This window comes from Pygocentrus nattereri, chromosome 5 (genome assembly GCF_015220715.1).
Source record: "Pygocentrus nattereri isolate fPygNat1 chromosome 5, fPygNat1.pri, whole genome shotgun sequence".
NCBI lineage: Eukaryota > Metazoa > Chordata > Actinopteri > Characiformes > Serrasalmidae > Pygocentrus > Pygocentrus nattereri.
Genome location: NC_051215.1, coordinates 21,954,927 through 21,974,903, shown reverse-complemented (window position 1 = coordinate 21,974,903; position 19,977 = coordinate 21,954,927). Strand labels below are relative to the sequence as shown.

Genomic DNA, 19,977 nt, shown 5'->3' with positions numbered 1-19,977 from the left:
ACATTAAATTTCAAGGCTGAACTGAGGAACCTGCAAAACAGGCTGAAACTGCATTTTACGGCTTCTGTCATGGATTTAACTCAAAAACACACTGTTCTCAACTTTTTAACACTTTCTTAAGTGGTGACACTTTTTTAATCATTTAAAACGGTTCGCAAATTCAAAAAATCTAAAAACTATGATGCACATTATGGATGGAATGTCTTCAAGCTGTGATAATGCAATATGCCATATTGTCAACCCTTATGCCAGAAACTAAACACCACCACAAAGACCTTGAGATGATTGTTTCCTTCATTGGCTCTCTGAATAAACAGGAAGTGGTGGGGAACACCTGGCTGAGAGAGAGCCAGAGGGAAGCTCTCGGCAACACTCTGGAACATTCTCCCGCCAGAAGCCCACAGCACAGCTCATTCCACTCCATTAGAGCCATTCAGCAAGCTGGAAGCAGGGCGCGGGGAACCGGGGGCCAAGCAGCCATTAGTCCCCCAGGCACAGAGTGAAGGCAGTTAGGGCCAGGAAGTCACGTCTCAAACTGGACAGCACACTGTCCAAGCTGGACTGGAAGAATGGAGCTGGCTAACACTCGACTCAGCCCTCCTGGAGAGGCCACAGCCAGGGCCTTTGTGTCCACTGAAGGGTGGTCGTTAAAGCTTTTGGCAACGGGTTTGGCTGCGCTGGTTTACTATGTGATAATGTTTTTAAAACATTACAGACATAACTGGTAGTAAAGTTGTATTTTCTTTAAATTAATGAGGCCAAGATTAGCTATATAAGCTGTATGAGCATCGTGGGGAAAAATGGCCATAAACTGACCATAAATTGACCAAACGAGTTTAATAAAATGATCTATGTACAGTCTGTGCAAAAGCCAGAGACCACCCTCCATTCATTGCATTTCCAGTCCCAAGCTATTTATTTTCTATGGAGATGTTTCTATGAAGATTGGACATGATGTCCCACTTGCATAAGAAAAAAAAATAAAAATCTGAGTTTCCAAAGCTGGAGTTCAAAAACTGATTAAAAGCTACAGAGAAAATGTGGCTCCTAACAACCACCTGGAAGAGCTGATCGGTCCCAAAACTGCCCCCATCAGATAAACAGCACTTAAAGCTTTCATCTTTGAGAGAGAGGAGAAAATCAAGCTGCGTCAGATCTGAAAACATCCACAGGTGTTTCTGGACGGACGTGGGAGGAAGCGGGAACTCCTTCATTTCAATAATGGGCTGCAAAGTAGCTGCATATGAAAAAATATCATTTAAATTGTTTGGGCATTTAGAGGTGCACAGATGCAAACGGGGTAAACATTTAACCTCCTAAACTCCTTGAGACTACCGGTGGTTCCAAAACACATTTCATCATGTTCTTCATAACTTTCATATTTCATAAGCTACATTCAGAAGCTGGGCGTCATATGAGGCTGTAACTCTTCTTTCCAGTCAAATAGATGGTGATGCCATTTTAAACCCTTATAATAAAAGAAGCTGAACTCAGTTTGTTTTTCTACTGAAAGTCGACTTATTTTTACACAAATCTGGGCTATAAACTATAAACAGATGGCGTCTCTTCAGTGATCTACTCTGTAAACATTACTTTCATAAAATAAAACAGAGCGTCTGAGATTTTTGGCTTTCAGCAGTAAATTGTAAGCATATAGTGATATGTGTAGATCATAAAACACATGTTCTGTTTGTTTGAGGGGAACTTTTACAAAATAAATAAATAAATAAATAAACAAACATTTCCAGTTATTTCTTGCAGTTACTGAATAACTTGCCTTAAAATTTGGTCACGTAAATTCAGATGGACAAACCAAAATATACCCTGGAGAACAGAGTTCTTAAAGATGAGTGCTGTGGTGTTCCTGTTGTGTGTTTTTGTTCATTTATTTATTTTTTGTGTATCTTTGGTCATCTGTATGCCTAAACATTTAATGGAGTTTGTTTGTATATTTACTTTCTTATTTGTATTTTTTTATGATGCAGAGCCTTGTGCTGCACTGCATTAGGTCAGCTCAGGAACATTGTACCACCGGGGTGGGAAAGGGTTGGATAAAGGCTTGTCATGTTGTTGCTACAATAGAAATACAGGTGTTTTTTGTGTAAATCTAAGTGAAAAATCAATAAATAAATAAAAACACTAACAGGGAAAGACATGGTAATCATGTCCCCAACAGGCCACATCATTGTGTAAAAGGCATAACTAGACAGGCATTCTGCAGTTCTGAAAAGCTAAACCGGAGCACTTCGCATGTCCCAGTGAGTCCAGCCAACTTCCTACTGCAGCTCTGTAAGGAGAGTCACTCTTTCTGTATAACGTTCAGTTCAAACCAAACCACCAAATCCAAACAACAGAAACTTGGCTGGACAAACACGCACATGAAAAGAGCTTAAACTTCAAGAAAAACATAAATGAGCGATCTGGTTCAAAGAGTCAATCACTCTCAGACAAAAACTGTATTGCACTCACACTGTAAGCAATTTGTTGTTTTGGCTCTGTTCAGATAAAGGATGCCTCTGAGGATGAAGAGCAGGATGTCAAGTTGAATTTCACATTTCACAACGACTATCCACATCTATGGCAACCACAGACCTCTGTACAGATAGTGGCCCCATTTGAAGAGGCCATAAGTAATTGAGCGCAACATAATCTTACAGGAAACGATCACATTTAGTATATCACGATTTCCAAGGGTCATATGTCCCCAAGAACTTGTGCTACAGACTTTCTATACTTTCTTTGCACTTGTGAGGGAAGCAGAGAGACGCCAACAATCCCTCTAAGGAGCTACACAGTTCAGGGGACACAGAGACTGTGAGAGAGGAGAGAGTGTGTGGTCACAGAGGTGCAGGACAGAAATAAAAATTTTAGTCGATTTGAAAAACGTTGGGAGGTAAAGATAAAGAGATAAAGATCAATTATATTAGGAGAGGGTTCATCAGGGTCCACTGCAGCCAGACATGTGTACGAGTGTCATACACTCCGGGACAGTGAGTGACCACCACACCACAGCCTTTTCTTGATCTTCGCTGCTATATACTGTACGTATACCTGTAATATAGATGTCTTTTTGTCCTTCTCTTTTTTCTCAGATAAATATATTTGATAATTCTTTTTTTTTCCCCTTCTTATTCCTGTTATAAACTACATACATATATTCAATAGGTTTTGTTTTATTATCACATATCGCTGCTGCCGGAAACAAAACCTTGAATGTCCATTTTTGTCGTTTTCCAAATTTTTGCATAATTTGAAAGCACATTTTGTCCTTTACATTGTGTCAAACGTTTATGATGAATGGGCCCAAAGAATGCTCTGCATTCAACCGGCCTATATGGGAGGGATGCTAGAAAGAAGCCATTACTGAAGAAAAAAAAAAACACCAAAGCATCACTGGAATGCCAGAAATCACCAAAGTGACCCAGCTAAAATACAGAATAAGGTTTATGGTCAGATAAGACAAAAATGGAGCCTTCTGAAGAAAATTCTAAATGCTAACAATGCCCACTGCTCACCAGACACCAACCCAGCAGTGCAGCATGGCGTTAGCAGTATCATGTTGTGTGGAAGTGTTTCCTCAGCGGAGACTGGACATCTTATTAAAACAAAGGGACAGATAACTGGTGCAAAACACGGGAAAATACTGCAAGACTTGTTTCAGTCTGCTATGGAACTAAAGCTTATAAGAGTTAACTTTCATGATTACCTGAAAATTCTGATGAACTTTCTTGGACATTTGATCATTTGTTTAGATTTTGTTCTATGTTAAATTAAACTCAAGTTTGTAGCACTTTATTTTTTATTTCATCGCTGTCCAATGAAAAAAAAGCATCTCCAAAATAGTAACTTTCCAGCAGAGGGCAAAACCGTTCTTCAACTTTCAATGTAAGTTAATGGAAAAAGTTTTTATTCTAAGTCATTTTTAACCATTTCTATTGGTCCAATCATCGTCATATTTTCAAACAATGTAAAGGATGGCGTCTGAGCTCAAATGATGCAGAAAAGTAAAAATCTCAAAAAATGCAGATGCGTGTTTTTTCATTGTACAACACGGTTTTATTATTTATTAAGGACCTCTACTGTTCACATTACACATCGCTGTTGTGAGAACAAAACCTCGTATCTCCGTTTTTGTCATTTTTCAGTTTTTGTCATAATTTGAAAATTGCTGTTGTTTTTTACCGTTTACATTTCATTATGAAGGGATGAAAAGAAATGACCCAAAATGACTTGGAAAAATATCTGGTTCCATTAACTTCCATTAAAAGTAAATAGTGTTTTTTCCTTCTCCTGTAAAGTTACCATTTTGGAGATTTGGTTTTGTTCCGACAGCAGCGTAATACCACCACTGGGGATAATAAATAATATAGCACTTTGGATTTATGAAACGCATGATTATAAATGTGAATGAATTTATTATTATTATTATTATTATTATTATGCGGTTAACCTTCTTCAGCCCTTGTGCTGAGACTTAACAATAACAACAGACTTTAGATGCAAAACCGCATCTAGACTCGGATCTTGAGCATGAACTTATGGCACTAGTGAAAAATCAACAGTCTGATTGTCCTAAAAATACAAAGTGCTCCCATTTCCTGTATGATTTACCCAAAAGAGACGTCCATTCCCTCAAATTACCGTTGACTTTCTGCACTCGAACCTCATAGTCAGTGTTTCCTTTCAGATCTTTTATGCCACAGGAGATCCAAAACAGCCCAATTACTTACAGACTGCTCTGCACTTCTGAATTATTGAACCACCTCAAGTGAAAGTATCTGGTCACTGCCAGGACTGATCCGCATGAAAATGCCTTGCGCTGCCAGCAGGTCTAAGTGAGCGAGTATGGAGTGTTTGCCCCTGCTTAAAAAGAGGCAAGCGACTCTTGAGTGAGGGATTTAGGGCCTGCTGAGAGCCTTCCAGCGGCGCTCGAGTATGAGAGCTGTAGAGACTTTGATGAAGGAACAGCGGGTGCTGGGCTTTTCTCAAGGACTGGGCGTCCAAGAGGATGACTCTGAAATGGATGGTCAGAGAGGAATTTCAACAGGGCGCTGTGGGGGCATCTCCAGAAGGCCACAATAACGCATTAATGAGCGACCGAAGCGTGCTGGAAAGCCAGGCATGGGTGTGTTTAGGCGTAAAACAGGGAACCCCATCACCCACGGCATAATGAGATGAGTGAGCGCAGCCGTCTCAGATCTGAGGAGAGATTAGCGCAGAGGAGCTGCGGTCAGGAAGCAGGGATGAGTATTTAAAGAGTATATAGTGCAGTAAAGACCAAGCAGTGCTGTTTGTATCAGACAAATCACATTTCAAATCAAAAGGTTCAGACTTTTCAAGAGTCATTTTCATTAATGAGGATCAGCAGCAGTTCGGATTCCCACAAAGCTGACTGATCAGTTCACTCACTGAACAGGTCAGACTTGAAATGGACCCATTTTACTTTGTTCATGTTACTGGTCATATTGAGCTCGATTAACCGTGTTGCCATATGGAAAAATTACTGAAAAGCAGCAACATATAATCTGTTATCCTATTTAATTGTGGACAAAGGCTCTTTTACTTTAAAAGGAATAATACATCATGACATCACATCACCAGGAATTCTTGTTATGATGTTGTTATGACCATACATTCCAAGCTCCAACTGAAATTGTATTAATTTCCAATGTTTGTAAATATTGGGTCGTACATTTCACTGAGTATAAGCCGAATTAGTTTGTTCCTGTTTTCAATAAAAGGTCGTTTTTAGAGAAAAATTTGATTTTATGTTGCTTTTAGATTTTTTGGTGATCTGGTTCAAATGCGAGTTAGTAATCTTCCCTGAAGACCTGTTTAACTTTTTTTTCCTGACAAACTGTTCTGCCTATTTTCTCTTTCAGCTGGAAACCAAAATAAATGTTTTGGTGGCTGAAATTGAAATGCATTTGTACTAAACAGGGAACTTTGCAGTTTTGAAAAGGTTAGCACTTCCTCTGTCCACATTAGTCCAGCCTACAGCAGCTATTCTTACTACATTTCAACCCAAATGAAAGACAGCTTTTCTCCACATTTTGGCAGCACTTTGGATCACTGACACCTGTAGCTGTTTATATTTATTAAGTATGCAGAGCTCTGTTTGAAATACAGCAGACCACTGGGCTATTTCTGTTTTTCTGAGTTTATAACTGATTTAGAGCTGGGTGATTTAACAACTTTTAACGTTACTGTGATTAATTACTGACCTTTGATGGACTGGCGACCTGTCCAGGGTGTTTCCTGCCTGGGATAGGCTCCAGCTCCCCCCCATGACCCAGAATGATAAGTGGCTTAGAGAATGTGTGTTTGTGTGATAAATTACATCACATGCTTTTCCAAGCATATGGTGGACATCGTCAGTGCTGGAAGAACACTTCCCAACAGCTTGTTTGATTGAAAAAAAAAAAAACATAATTAGTCTTATTTGACTTGTTACAGTGCAGTGTGCAAAAATGTTGAATAAAAACAAATAGATTATTTTTGATGTTCAACACAGTCTGTTTAAACTTAGACAAAACAGATATCATGACATATATATCATTATCATTATTATCATAATATCATTATGATATTCAATTTTGGACTCATTGTGCACTATAAACTTTAAAAAAATAGCTTTATTTTACTTAACTGTACTTCGAAGGTATCAGAATACACTGTGCTCAGTTCTTTTAAATGGCAAATAGTAAAATACCTCAGTGATTCTTAGGTATATGATTATGCTCATTAACCAAAGTCAGATTCGAAATAAAGCCTGCCTCCATAACTTAAATTCACAATTCAAACTCTGATCAGGGCTGTGTTGATGTCTTAGAGACAGCGGTGGACCCATGGAAGCGTAAACAAACCCAAGGAAAGAGGTAGCTTCCTTTCGTCTTTTTAAGCTTTTATTTTCTGGCAGTGATCACATTTTGAGCCCGTGTGTAAAAAACTCTAATGATGGCTGTCTGCTGTGTTTGTCACACTGAGTTCACTTTGTTAGAAAATATTAGATTTTGTGCAGTACTTCTAGACGCATATTACATGATATTTTATGAGATATTATCGCCCCCTGCTGGGCTGGCTGTTCAAGTTCAAGAGCCTTTGTCATTTCAACTCTATATAAGAACACACTGAAACAAAACAACACTCCTCCATGACCAACACAGGAACACAAGTGCAAAACAACACAATATGCACAGCCTAGATGATACAGTGCAATAAATGTGAAAGACGTACAATAAATACAACACAGAACACAGACTGTGCTCAGTACTGAGGATATGTATATGTTCCTTGTGTGGTGCGAGAGATTTTCAAAAATGCTCGTTGTGAGGCTGAATATATTTCTGAATACTGAGAAAAAACGGCGAGGCATTAGTATAATTCCACTGTGTCATGTTCAGTATATTAACCCTGGTGTGGTGTTCAGGTCTGCAGGGCCCATTCTCAATGTTTACCAAAAGAAAAAATAATGTGATTTATGATTATTTCATCTTCAAATTCTGTGTCTTAGCTCATTTTCTGTGAAGAACATATAAAAGAACCCATTTTCAGGGCCTTCACTCTGTTCACCTCCCACACATTTATATTACACATGTGGTTTTGGGCTGAACCCGCAGGGAGTAAAAGTGTGGAGGTGCTGTATCCTTCACTCTGTTCTCCTCCTACATGGCCTGCTGTTAATGTGTGTGTGTGTGTGTGTGTGTGTGTGTATGTATGTATAGGTGTGTGTGTGTGTGAGTGTGTGTGTGTATGTGTGTGTGTGTGTGTGAGGGTGGACAACATGGACAGGCTGCTGACTGGCTACAGCTGCTAAAGGAGAATCACAAGACACTTGTGATATTTTAAACATCTGGTGTTTTTACATAAATTGTTATGGCTGTATTGATCTAAACAAACAATAATGTGGTGGGTCATCAGACCACCGAGTAACAAACACACTAACACCACACAAGGTTAAAAAGGTTAAAACTCGCATCTGAACTTTTTAGGAGAAGGGGAAAAAAAAAACTTTAATGTTAAATGGAAGTCCAATAAGATAAGTAATTTTGGAGCTTTTCTATTGATCCATTCATCATGATGTTTTAACACATTTCAAAGGGCAAGGTTTTGTCTTGAAAATGACCTTAACTGCTGCTCAAAACTACAGCAACTTCCCCAAACTGGCATAGAAGAATCGGGTCAGCTTCTCACTTATCTCTCAACATTCCAGGCACACAGCTCTGCGGAGCGGAAAGCGGAGTACAACTCAGAAAGAAGAAGACGTATAGGGGCCCAATCACGGCTTGAGGTAAAAAGGATAAAGGTGGGGGAAAAAAAGAAAAGTATTCACACTTTTCCTCTCACTCATTCTCTCTCACAGCACTGCAGAGATCAGCAGCAGCAGGAGGCTGGAAGCGCCCAGGGGCTCCATTTGCCGCAATGCAGAGACGCTGGCGGCTGAGAGAAAGTGTGGAATGATAATTCTGTCCCACATTTTTACACATGCTCGAAGATACAAGACGATAACGAGCAAATATCAGTCCTGACGAAGGATAACAAGGATTGAGCTGAAAGCAGAGAAGCAGAACTGTGGTAGTGGATGAATGAGGGGATGAAAGAGCAGAATGGAGCAAGTGAATAAAGGAGAAGATGAATGGCTCGTTTCTTGGCACGGTTTAGAAGTTTGGAGGCTTTTTATAAAGCAGATTATCTGCAATCAGAAGGCGTTTCGGAGCTCTGCGAGCGGAGCGCCCACAGCAGACGGAAGAGAGAAGTGCTCAGGGAGCAAGGGAGGCCGGGAGGAGGAAGAGAAGGAGAATAGAAAGTCTGTGTGGGGGGACGTTCATGTGTGAGAGACGCACTCTCGGGTGACTCTATGAACAACAGTAGCAGTCTCTATCCTGACCTCTTCTTCAACCGCTAATGGCTTCTCCACTCTCGCCTGTTCTCTCGCTCACTCTCTCGCCGCACCAGGCCGATCTGGGCCAGTCCATCAGTTTTATTTACATTCTTCTGCTCGCTCGCCCACTGTATAAGAATCAGCTGTTCGGCGGATTTGCCTCATCTCAGCGGCGCGATGGCCAACACGTCCTCCAGCCAGCTGCACCTGCATTAGTACTTACTCGGTTCCTCTAGACGTCCCCACTGTCTCCCTGCAGGCCTCCTTTATAGTGCAACACGGTCCTCCGTGGCCTGTTCTCTTTAAATACCGGCCAAGCAAATGGCTGCTCAGTCACGCCAAAAGCTGGACAAGAGCTGCACGATACGGGCATAAATGTGATGTTAAAGCAAAGTTGCTGGAGATCAACAAAGACGATATGAGAATCATGATCACAAAAGCAACTGCACAAAATAAAAAAAACACTTTGCTTAAAAAGCAAAGAAAATGTTTCTAAATGAACCCGTTGCATGATTAAAGGGTTCTCTGCATCATGAAATGGTTCTTCAGACTGATGGAAAACGTGCATTAATGTGTTACAGATGGTTCTATACACATTTTTTTTAAAATGGGTTCTATATAGCACCTAAGGAGTTCTTATACTGTTACAAGCTTGACAGCATGTCAACAGAACCTTTTTGGATGCTATATAGAACCATTTTACAAACCATCTACAACACCTTCTCCATCAATCTGAAGAATGCTTTCATGATGCAAAGCACCTTTTAATCATGCAAAGGGTTTGTTGGGTGTTCGTGGTTCTCCATAGAACCATTTTCTTTACTAAAGAACCCTTGAAGCACCATCTTTTTTAAGTGTTCAATTTAGAACTGCAAGCACATTTTTATGCACTGAAAGGCTAAAAAACTTGTATATCATAAATTATGTAACAAAGCACCACAATAAGCTTTTCTGAGCATTTATTGTCAGCACTTCAAGAACAACAGAGCAATATTAGTCCTTTGTAAACGGCTTTAGTGTACCGCAGTATGCTGAATAACTATCACTGTATTCATAGTTTTGACGAACTTATTAAAATGGGCACTACTGGGGCTTTTTTGTCTGATCTAATTTATAAAAAGGGATCATTCTCACAGGATGCTGCCCACAGGACGCTGTTTCCTGGATATTTTTGGTTGGTGAACTATTCTCAGTCCAGCAGCGACACTGAGGTGTTTAAAAACTCCAGCAGCACTGCTGCATCTGATCTACTCACCACACCAAAACACACTAACACACCACCACCACCTCGTCAGTGTTACTGCAGTGCTGAGAATGATCCACCACCCAAATAGTACCTGCTCCACTGAAGAACAGGGTAAAAGGGGGTAACAAAGTATCAGAGAAACAGATGGACTACAGTCTGTAACTGTAGAACTACAAAGTGCAGCTATAGAGTAAGTGGAGCTGAAAAAATGGACAGTGAGTGTAGAAACAAGACAGCTTTAAGCCCACTTAGGACAATGTGAGGGTAATTGTGGACGAAGGCCAAAGCACGAGGTGCAGACAGCTGTACATGGACTGATGTATTCAGTTATAACTGTGCCCAATTTAAAGATTAATTGAAAACCTTTAATGTATTTCATGTAGAATGAGAGTTCCTTTTCTTCTATTTCACATTATGTAAACATCTAACACCTTTTATCAACTTATCACTCGACTGCCTCTTTATCAACTACCGCTTCCGCACTTCACTCAAAGTGCTCCAAAGCATCTCACCCACTTTTTGAATTAAGAAGCCAAGAACTTTTGCATTTCCACACCCAGCCAAACGCAGCCCTAGGCCCAGCGGAGGTTCTCTGACTTAAACCACATAAAACACAGTTCATAAAATCATCTCCGGTCTATCTTCCAGGATCTCAAAGTCGGCTTGCTTCAGGAGGATTCCTGGTAGAGTATTTTACAGGTTAATAAGTGATTTTGGCCAAGCAACGCAAAGTCTGTTTTGGCAGTAACCCTTGACTAAAGTTGGAGAGGGAAAAACGAAGGTGCACAGACGTGCAAGAGATGTCAACAGATGTGTAATTACATCTGGCACCTCTGCCAAAGTGTACAGAGGATGAGGTCTGAAGATGCACACAAGCTATATAAAAAACAACCGGAGTGTACAGTGAATTCTGAAGGCACACTGCAGAGGCTCGGATCAAAGCGTTGGAGATTCGGAAAAAATGTGGAGTGAGCAAAACGTACTGCTGAAACAGGCTTGTGCAACAACTGCAGAGGTACTGAGAGTTTACAGGGAACACTGGGAAAGAAAGGGAGCACAGAAAAGCACATGGAAAAACACCAGAGATGTGCATTCTGACAAACTGTGTCCTTCAGGTGTCTGTAAGGCTTAATGAAGAGATATTTGGTTAATCACGGAAGAAAAAAGGAGCTTATGGCGTAACATCATAACATCATATAAATATATATAATATCATAAAAAATAATGGTAACTTTAAAGGAGAATTATCCTGCTGGAAAAAATAAAGCAAAATACAGAACATGCTGTAGCTTTAGCACAGGCCAAAGACATCAATTGGCTTTAAAATGTCATTTTGGTTCAAAATATACTGGCAGCTTACAGACTGCTTTTTTTGTTTGTTTAATTTTGGTGTTTCTGTAATATTTTCTGATTGAAAAAGTTCAACATTTACCAATTCAAACATGAACTTTTTCATTCCAAGTAATTTCAGAGCATTTCTACTGGCCCATTCATCATAAAACTTTCAGTAAATGTAAAGGACAGCTGCTTCATTAAACGATAGAACAAAATAGACACAATTCCTCGCTAAAGTTTGAACACCTCCAGTCTTCACATTGCTGCAAATTTTAGCCCACAATATCAACTTATAAGTTTATCATACTAGAAGAAAAATACATACATATACATACATATAAATACACACACACACACACATATATATATTTTTTCCCGCCTAGTATATATGATAAATATAAATATTATATTTTACATTATTTAAGAACATAGCATAAAAAATACACAAGTATACACACAGGAAAAAAAGAGAACAGCAGCAAATTAAGTGGTAGTTCATTAGAAAGGAAAAGGTTGAGATAACTTATAATCTTAAAGCTTGGATTACACCATAGCAGGAGTTAACAATGGATTATTTTTGCTCTGTTAATCCCTGCAGTATTACATTCTAGACAGGCTATAATATAAAAAGAAACAATCCAGAATTGTTTTAAATTGATATCAGGTACAAATCGCAGCTGCAGTATGTTTTTCTTTGCAGCCTGCCACTGGTCGCCTCCTCCAAGTTAAAGAAAATCAGCAGCATGAATCATTATTTAACAGGAGTAAACAAGAGCTATTTCTGTCAGGCTACTTAACGCACGGACTACGTGCTTCCAAGGAGATAAAACACCCGGGCAAACATGCGAAGACATGCATCATCAGCACAAACTAACAAGCAGAATGAGCTTCACTGAGAAGATCATTAACTCTGATCAGCTCTCAGCTTCATTATTAGAGCCAGACAAAGGAGAAAAGGGTGAGATGAGCTGCTTTTCCATCGTTTACAGACTTTAACTTCTGTTCAGCACTGCTGCCATGGTAACGCTGAATGATGCGACACTCGCAGTGGAGAAAAAGCTAATTAACTCCGATCTGAGTGTCATAGTAAGGTCACATGACCACGAATCGGATACGTATCCGATCTAGAACCACATATGAATGTGACTGTGAATGTGAAAAAATCCACTTTAACCTGGTAATGTGAACGTAGTTTTAGTTGATCAAACATGTTTGAATGTAGTGCAAACTGATAAACGAATCAATCTGAACAGACTCCGGCAACAGCCAATGAAAACTGAGAGCGTGCAAGAAGAAAATACAGCAAGTAAACAAAGAAAAATGGCTAAAAGTCACTCATGTGTGGAGCAAAGCTTTTTAATTAGCTGAGTTTAAGGCAACAATTCTAAAAACACCTCGCTCATCACATTTTTAAATCCATTATCCTCATTTAAACATGTTTACCTGCTGCTTATATACTGTCAGAGCAAATGGCATCGAAAACAGCAACAGCGAGCATTCCATGTGTATTTGCATCTCCTAATAACAGGATAACGCAAGAGTTTGTGCAAGTTCATCAAGCTCTGTTTGGTTCAGCAACATCTTAAAAGTAGCGTGTGGCACTAATCGTTTAGCATGGATCCCCAATATTTCAGTCTCCCAAAAAAAACGGCAAAAACCAGTGGGATAGTGTGAGATGGCCAGTCTTTATAATCTGTTCAGACGTTAAAAGTCGTGCAGTGAACCCAAGGCTCAGGTGAAAACTACTCAACACATCCTCTACAGAGACACACTGAACATTTTAAACATTTTACATATCAGCAGGAAAAATAAAACAATAAATGTGCCCTGTGTAAAATTTAAGGCACATTTTATACTGTACGCACAAGTCATATGACCAGGAGATTAACCTTTTGCATACATTTGCAATTTTCGTCCAAGATGAATATAACTCAACTCTAACGCACACAACTTCCAGCAAACTGGTCTGTGTTAGAACGTGCTTGCTTCTGTGAGTAACGTTAGCCGCTGTGAGAAGCGAAGTGTGGCACTGCAATAACTAAAGCGCTGACACGGAACGAGTCCAAAGGGAGCAGCAATGAGAGAAACAGATTTTACCAGGAGGTGCATAATCAGGAGCAGAGGAGGATTAACACCTTTCACAGGTGTTCACCGTCACCTACTCCACCACAGGACATGAGCTCCAAGGAGTCCGCTCTGGTTCTAGAGCTTATGTCCCTGCTTTACACGCAAGAGACGCTGGATTTAAATGTTTCAGGCCAAACTTGCATGTGGAAATCTGTTTCACAGCACTGTGATCTGAATGAGATTTCAATCTAATGTAATATGCTAAAACTTTGTTTGAGTTAATGTCGTCAGAAGCCATTGTTTTGCATTTACCGCATTAGCCACAAAGACCAAAACAAAAAACAAAAATTAAGTACAGAATCGAGATGACCATTAAGTATTTATGGCTGGCCTGTGGCATAACATTAAACAGCTTATAAGCTGCAACAAATAGACCTCTTACTATTAGTCTTGACTCTGGCACACCTCAAATAACGGCCCAGAAACAATGACTTGAAAGCGCCAAACAAAATAAAAAAGGACGCTGTATAATGCCGCAAATCGCAGACCCCACCTTTCATTTATTTAAATTCCACCATTTTTTCAGGAGACATTTCTGAGGAGATTAGCTATAAGACAATCCACTTGCATAAGGAAGGAGAAGACAAAGTGATTCCAAAAACGGATTAAAAACTCCAGAGAAAATGGGCCTCCTAACAACCACCTGGAAGACCTGATCGACACCAAAACTGCCCCCATCAGACAAACAGCAATGAAAGCTTTCCTCTTTGAGAGAGAGGAGAAAATCAAGCTGCTTCAGATCTGAAAACATCCACAGGTGTTTCTGTCCATCCTTCCACTGTGAGAAGACCACTCTGCGCTGTGGGCCTGAAAGGATGTGTAGCTGATCAACAAGAACCTCACTGAGAAAAAGAGACGGACACATCAAACAAAGAAGCTGAACGATGGACTGACTACCCCAGAGTCCAGGCCTCAACACCACTGAATGGGTTTGAATAGTTTAGAAAATCATCAACCAGCTTCTAAGACTGAACTGTGGAGGTGTGTCTGCAGATTCTTTAAGGAGCTGAAAGTGAGGCGGAGATGGAATAAAGGTGAAGAGGGACTCACTGAACACTAAATATGCTTTTTCCCCAACTAATTAGATTAACATCTCACAATGCCTGTTTTGACTAGAAATTTAAAAAAATGGTGGTTGGTCTCCGACTTCTGCACAGTACTGGATTTGATCATTCCATAATGACCGTTATAAAGAGAAATAAGACATTTCAGAAGAGCTTGAGTTTTGTTTCTGGCCAAAGAAAAATTAGAAGCCTCTTTTAAAAGGTAAGAATATCTGAATAATATCTCATGTAATGTGGATGTGATGATTACACACTATGATACTAGAGTTCTACAGCAGAAATGTGTTAGGGAGCTGCAGTAAGGCCATATGAGGAGAACTGAGGACTACCTTATAGCGCATCTTGGGGCAGGAGTGGATGTAAAAGCCCAGGTAGTAGTAGGACAGTTTGGGCGACTGCTTCTGCAACTGCCTGGTGAAGGAGATTTCCCTAAAACAAGAAGGACCAGAGGAGCTTTGGTTAGTTTCACATTCAGGGGTGGCCAGTATGGTTAAAAATATGGCATGTGAAGACATTTCCTTGATACATGTATAATGATATACTGTTTCTCTGAGGTTGGATGAGTTGGAACGGACACCAATCACAACTAAAATTAAGTGCAATATCAACAAAAGTCCAGTGACTTGTTTACTCAGTTTCATAAGTTTTTACTGAACTGGGGAACCTGCTGCAGCACCAGTGAGCTGAAGTCACTACAGTCTCTCACTTTTAGTCTCTAACCATCTTCAGACAAACTGGAACTGTTTTAGTCGAGTTTAACTTTTCCTTTCTCCTAATTATTTATTTTATTGTAAAATGTTATTTCTGCTGTTTTTTTATTTGATGTAAATTCTTTTACTGTTCAGGCAGAGAGGAAAGAGGCAGAGAAGAAAGAGCAGAGAGGAAAGAGGCAGAGAAGAAAGAGCAGAGACGAAAAGGCAGAGAGGAAAGAGCAGAGAGGAAAAGGCAGAGAGGAAAGAGGCAGAGAAGAAAGAGCAGAGACGAAAAGGCAGAGAGGAAAGAGCAGAGAGGAAAAGGCAGAGAGGAAAGAGCAGAAAGAGGTAGAGGAAAAAGCAGAGAGGAAAGAGGTAGAGGAAAGAGGTAGAGGAAAAAGCAGAGAGGAAAGAGGTAGAGGAAAGAGGTAGAGGAAAAAGCAGAGAGGAAAGAGGTAGAGGAAAGAGCAGAGAGGAAAGAGGCAGAAAGGAAAGAGGTAGAGGAAAGAGCAGAGAGGAAAAAGCAGAGAGGAAAGAGCAGAGAGGAAAAGGCAGAGAGGAAAGAGCAGAGAGGAAAAGGCAGAGAGGAAAGAGGCAGAGAAGAAAGAGCAGAGAGGAAAAGGCAGAGAGGAAAGAGCAGAGAGGAAAAGGCAGAGAGGAAAGAGCAGAGAGGAAAAGGCAGAGAGGAAAGAGCAGAGAGGAAAAGGCAGAGAGGAAAAGTCAGAGAGGAAAGAACAGAGAGGAAAAAAAACAGAGGAAAGAGCAGAGAGGAAAAAACAGGAAAAAGGCAGAGAGGAAAGAGCAGAGAGGAAAAAAACTGAGGAAAGAGCAGAGAGGAAAAACAGAGGAAAAAGGCAGAGAGGAAAGAGCAGAGAGGATAGAGCAGAGAGATAAGAGCAGAGAGGAAAGAGGAGAGAGGAAAAATACAGAGGAAAAGGCAGAGAGGATAGAGCAGAGAGATAAGAGCAGAGAGGAAAGAGGAGAGAGGAAAGGGCAGAGAGGAAAGAGCAGAAAGAGGTAGAGGAAAAAGCAGAGAGGAAAGAGGTAGAGGAAAGAGGTAGAGGAAAAAGCAGAGAGGAAAGAGGTAGAGGAAAGAGGTAGAGGAAAAAGCAGAGAGGAAAGAGGTAGAGGAAAGAGCAGAGAGGAAAGAGGCAGAAAGGAAAGAGGTAGAGGAAAGAGCAGAGAGGAAAAAGCAGAGAGGAAAGAGGCAGAAAGGAAAAGGCAGAAAGGAAAAGGCAGAAAGGAAAAGGCAGAGAGGAAAAGGCTGAGGGAAATTTAAACAGTAGAGTCAACAAGCTCTCCCCCTTGCTCTCCTTTCCCTCTACTCATTTGCACGCCCCCCCCTCCGCGTCCCACCCCCTTCATCACGCATTCTCCTCAATGTGCTTCACTTTTCCATAAATAAATTACTCTCCTTTCAGCCTCTCCTCTCTTTTTTCTCACTAAAACACTTTCAGACCTGCCCAAAAATTAGGGGAGCGCTGCTTTATTTCCCCAGCGAGAAGAGAAAGAAAAGAAAGAGTGAGAGAGAGAAAACCTTGCATCTCTACTTTTAATGTTTTTAGTGTGTGATATAATTTGAAAATACCAGTTGTCCTTTACATTGTGTATACAATTTCACAATGAATGGACCAAAAGAAACGGCCCAAAATGACTTGGAAAAAACTCTGGTTCCACTGACTTCCATTAAAAACCAAGTAGGTTTTATTCTTCTCCTGTAAAGTTATGGTTTTGAGATTCTTCCGACAACATGTACCACTTTATACCACTATATAAACAAATAAAACATTAGGAAAGAAAAATTAAGAAAGGGAAACACAAGGATATCAGTAAAAATTCAAACATAAAATGTGGCCTAAAGTTATGGCACATCTGATACTGCATGTTTATTTTTTCCAATAACTCAGCTAATAGACAGGAGTCGTGTTCTCGGTAGAGGAAGCGTCCTTTTCACGTCTTTTCATTCAGAAAATCAACATCGTGTGACCTCCATTAACATCACAATACATACAAATGACATTAATACAATAAGCAGTGATTTTATGTGTGTCAGTGTGTTTATGTCCTCGAGGAACCTGGTATTATTTGTTTATAGTTTTCATTCAACACGTGCTTTATCTAATCAGTGCCTCGTTGTGTTAAATCAGGCGCTGCTGATGGAATTTACTAAATCTATGTGATGCCAAAACTGTGCTCTTAAAACTAGTCCACAACACATCAACGACCTTTTTAAGTTAGTAACTGTATTTAAGCTTATTTACATGTACTTCAATGAAATACTGGTATTTTACAAAGAAAGACAGAGTTACGGTCCAAACAAATGGCTTTAATAATGTGCATAGATGTCTAAGACCTTTGCGCAGTGCGCATGCATATCGTTGCTGTCGGAACAAAACCTTGTATCTCCATTTTTGTCATTTTTCAGTTTTTGACATTATGTGAAAATGCCTGTTACTCTTTACATTGTATGTACATTTCATGACAAATAGACCAAAAGAAACGGCCCAGAATCACTTGGAAAGACGTCTGGTTCCATTGACTTACATTAAAAGTACAGTCAGTTTTTTCCTTCTCCTGTAAAGTTACCATTTTAGAGATACGAGGTTCCAACAACAGGGATATGTATACACACACACACACACACACATATTATATATATATATGAGAAACCCTACAGTGAATATTTGGACTCACATTAAACACAAACTAGCTAGAGAAAAAAAAAGAGAAAAAAGAGAGAGAGTGAGAGAGAGAGCAAGAGAGAGAGAGAGAGAGAGAGAGAGAGAGAGAGAGAGAGAGAGAGAGAGAGAGAGAGAGAGAGAGAGAGAGAGGGAGGCAAAACTAAAACAGATATGGGAAATAAAGTATGCCGGAGTGAAGGATGGGGAGGGGGAGAGAGAAAAGAAAGAGAGAGTGGGGCGAGGAAAAGAGGAAGGGCAAACAGAGAGGTGCTGGAAGGTCAGGCGCTGGCTGCCAGGTTCCTGCGTTCCCAGCCTCTCCTGACAAAGCCTGCAGAGCTATGAATGAGGGCCGATCAGGAGAGGCTTGGAGACCCATTCACAAAAACAGAGCAAGAGAGAGAGAAAGAAACTGCAGGGTCCCCCCCTCTCAGACCCCCCCCGGGCCCCCCGCTCCATTCTGGCAGCAGCTTGAAGCCCCCCATTATCTCCTCTTCAGCGAGCTGACACTCCAACACAAGCCAATTATGTCCCAGCGCCTCACTGCGGACGAGAGAGCAGCTTCATACTAATGCACACAGGCTCGCTCGCTCGCTCTGACTGTTTTTCTCTCTCTCTCTCTCTGTCGCTCGCTCTGACTCTTTTTTCTTTCTCTGTCGCTCGCTATGACTCTTTTTTCTCTCTCTCGCTCGCTATGACTCTTTTTTCTCTCATTTGCTCGCTCTCTCACTCGCTCTGCCTCTTTTGTCTCTCTTGCTCTCACTCTTTTTTCTCTCTCGCTCACTCTTTTTCGCTCTCTCACTCACTCTGCCTCTTTTTTCTCTCTCTTGCTCTCACTTTTTTCTCTCTCGCTCACTCTTTTTTCACTCTCTCACTTGCTCTGACTCTTTTTTCCCTCTCACTTGCTTTAACTCTTGCTCACTTGCTCTCTCTCTCATCTCTTTCCACCCACTTCCTCAATCCTTAATTCTCTCTTTTTCCTCCCTCTCTTTCTTCTCTTTTCCTTTTCTTTCTCTAGCTCCTTAATTCTCTTTTTAACTTTTTTGCTCTCTCCATTTTTCTTTCTCTCACTTAAACCTTAATTCTCACTCTAGCATGCCCTCTCTCTCTTTCTCTTTCTCTCATTTTCTTCACTCTCTCTAGCTCTCTCCCTTTTTCTCCCTCTCGCTCTAACTCTTGCTTTCTCCTTTTTTCTTTTCTTTTTCTTGTTGCTTTTTTTTCTTGCTTGCTCAATCCTTAATTCTCTTTCTAGCTCACTCTCTTTCTCTTGCTCAGTTTCTTCACTCTATCTCTCTCTGCCATTCTCCCTTTTTTCTCTCTCACTTGCTCTCTATCTCTCCTTTTTCCTCTCTGTCTCACTCCTTTTCTCTTTCACTCACTCACTCTTTTCTCTTGCTTGTTTCGCTCCTTCACTCTCTCTCCCGCTCTCTCACACTCACAAAGATGACCATATACAGTCATATGCAGAAGTTTAGGCGCCCCCTGGTCAAATGTACATGCTGTTGTTGTTATTACTGTTTATTTACTGCATGTAACATTTTGGGAAATAAAACCATAAGTAGTCTGTGCAAAAAATAAGGCACATTTAACATTTCTTTGATTATTTTTAAATTAAAATTGTACACCAAAACTCCCAGAAAGATACTACATTTGAGTCCCCTGTAGAAACGTATTTTCACTCTGAAATCAGTGCTTAAACAGGACTGAAGTTTCAAACTTCTGTAATCTGTATTTTCATTACTAAAATAAATATTTTTTTGCAGATGCATGTGTAAAATGATTATAAAATAAGGTGCAGTAGTCTACAACTTCACAGGTTTGTCATCTGCTTTGTCATGGACTGCGTCCACATCTCCAAAATCAGCTGCAACTGAGTTGCAGAGATCGGATTATACATGAAAACTCTGAGAGTTTGGTTCCTGAGTGAAGCAAAAAAGCCCTCTGTGCTCATTTT

At 40.3% G+C, this 19,977-nt stretch overlaps 1 protein-coding gene across 6 annotated transcripts in view; it reads right to left on the bottom strand.

Annotated features, from left to right (window-relative positions):
• Window positions 1-19,977, bottom strand: part of LOC108430283 (arginyl-tRNA--protein transferase 1) — a 172,927-nt gene that overhangs the window by 49,389 nt on the left and 103,561 nt on the right. For 4 of the 6 annotated variants that reach the window (XM_037538564.1, XM_017702668.2, XM_017702667.2 and 1 more), the window contains one exon: window positions 14,983-15,082. The exons of 1 other annotated variant lie outside the window; for it this stretch is intronic. In XM_037538564.1, the coding sequence (XP_037394461.1) occupies window positions 14,983-15,082 (100 nt within the window). The remainder of the gene's footprint in view (window positions 1-14,982; window positions 15,083-19,977) is intronic. One more of the 6 variants, XM_037538565.1, reaches the window with a different exon arrangement.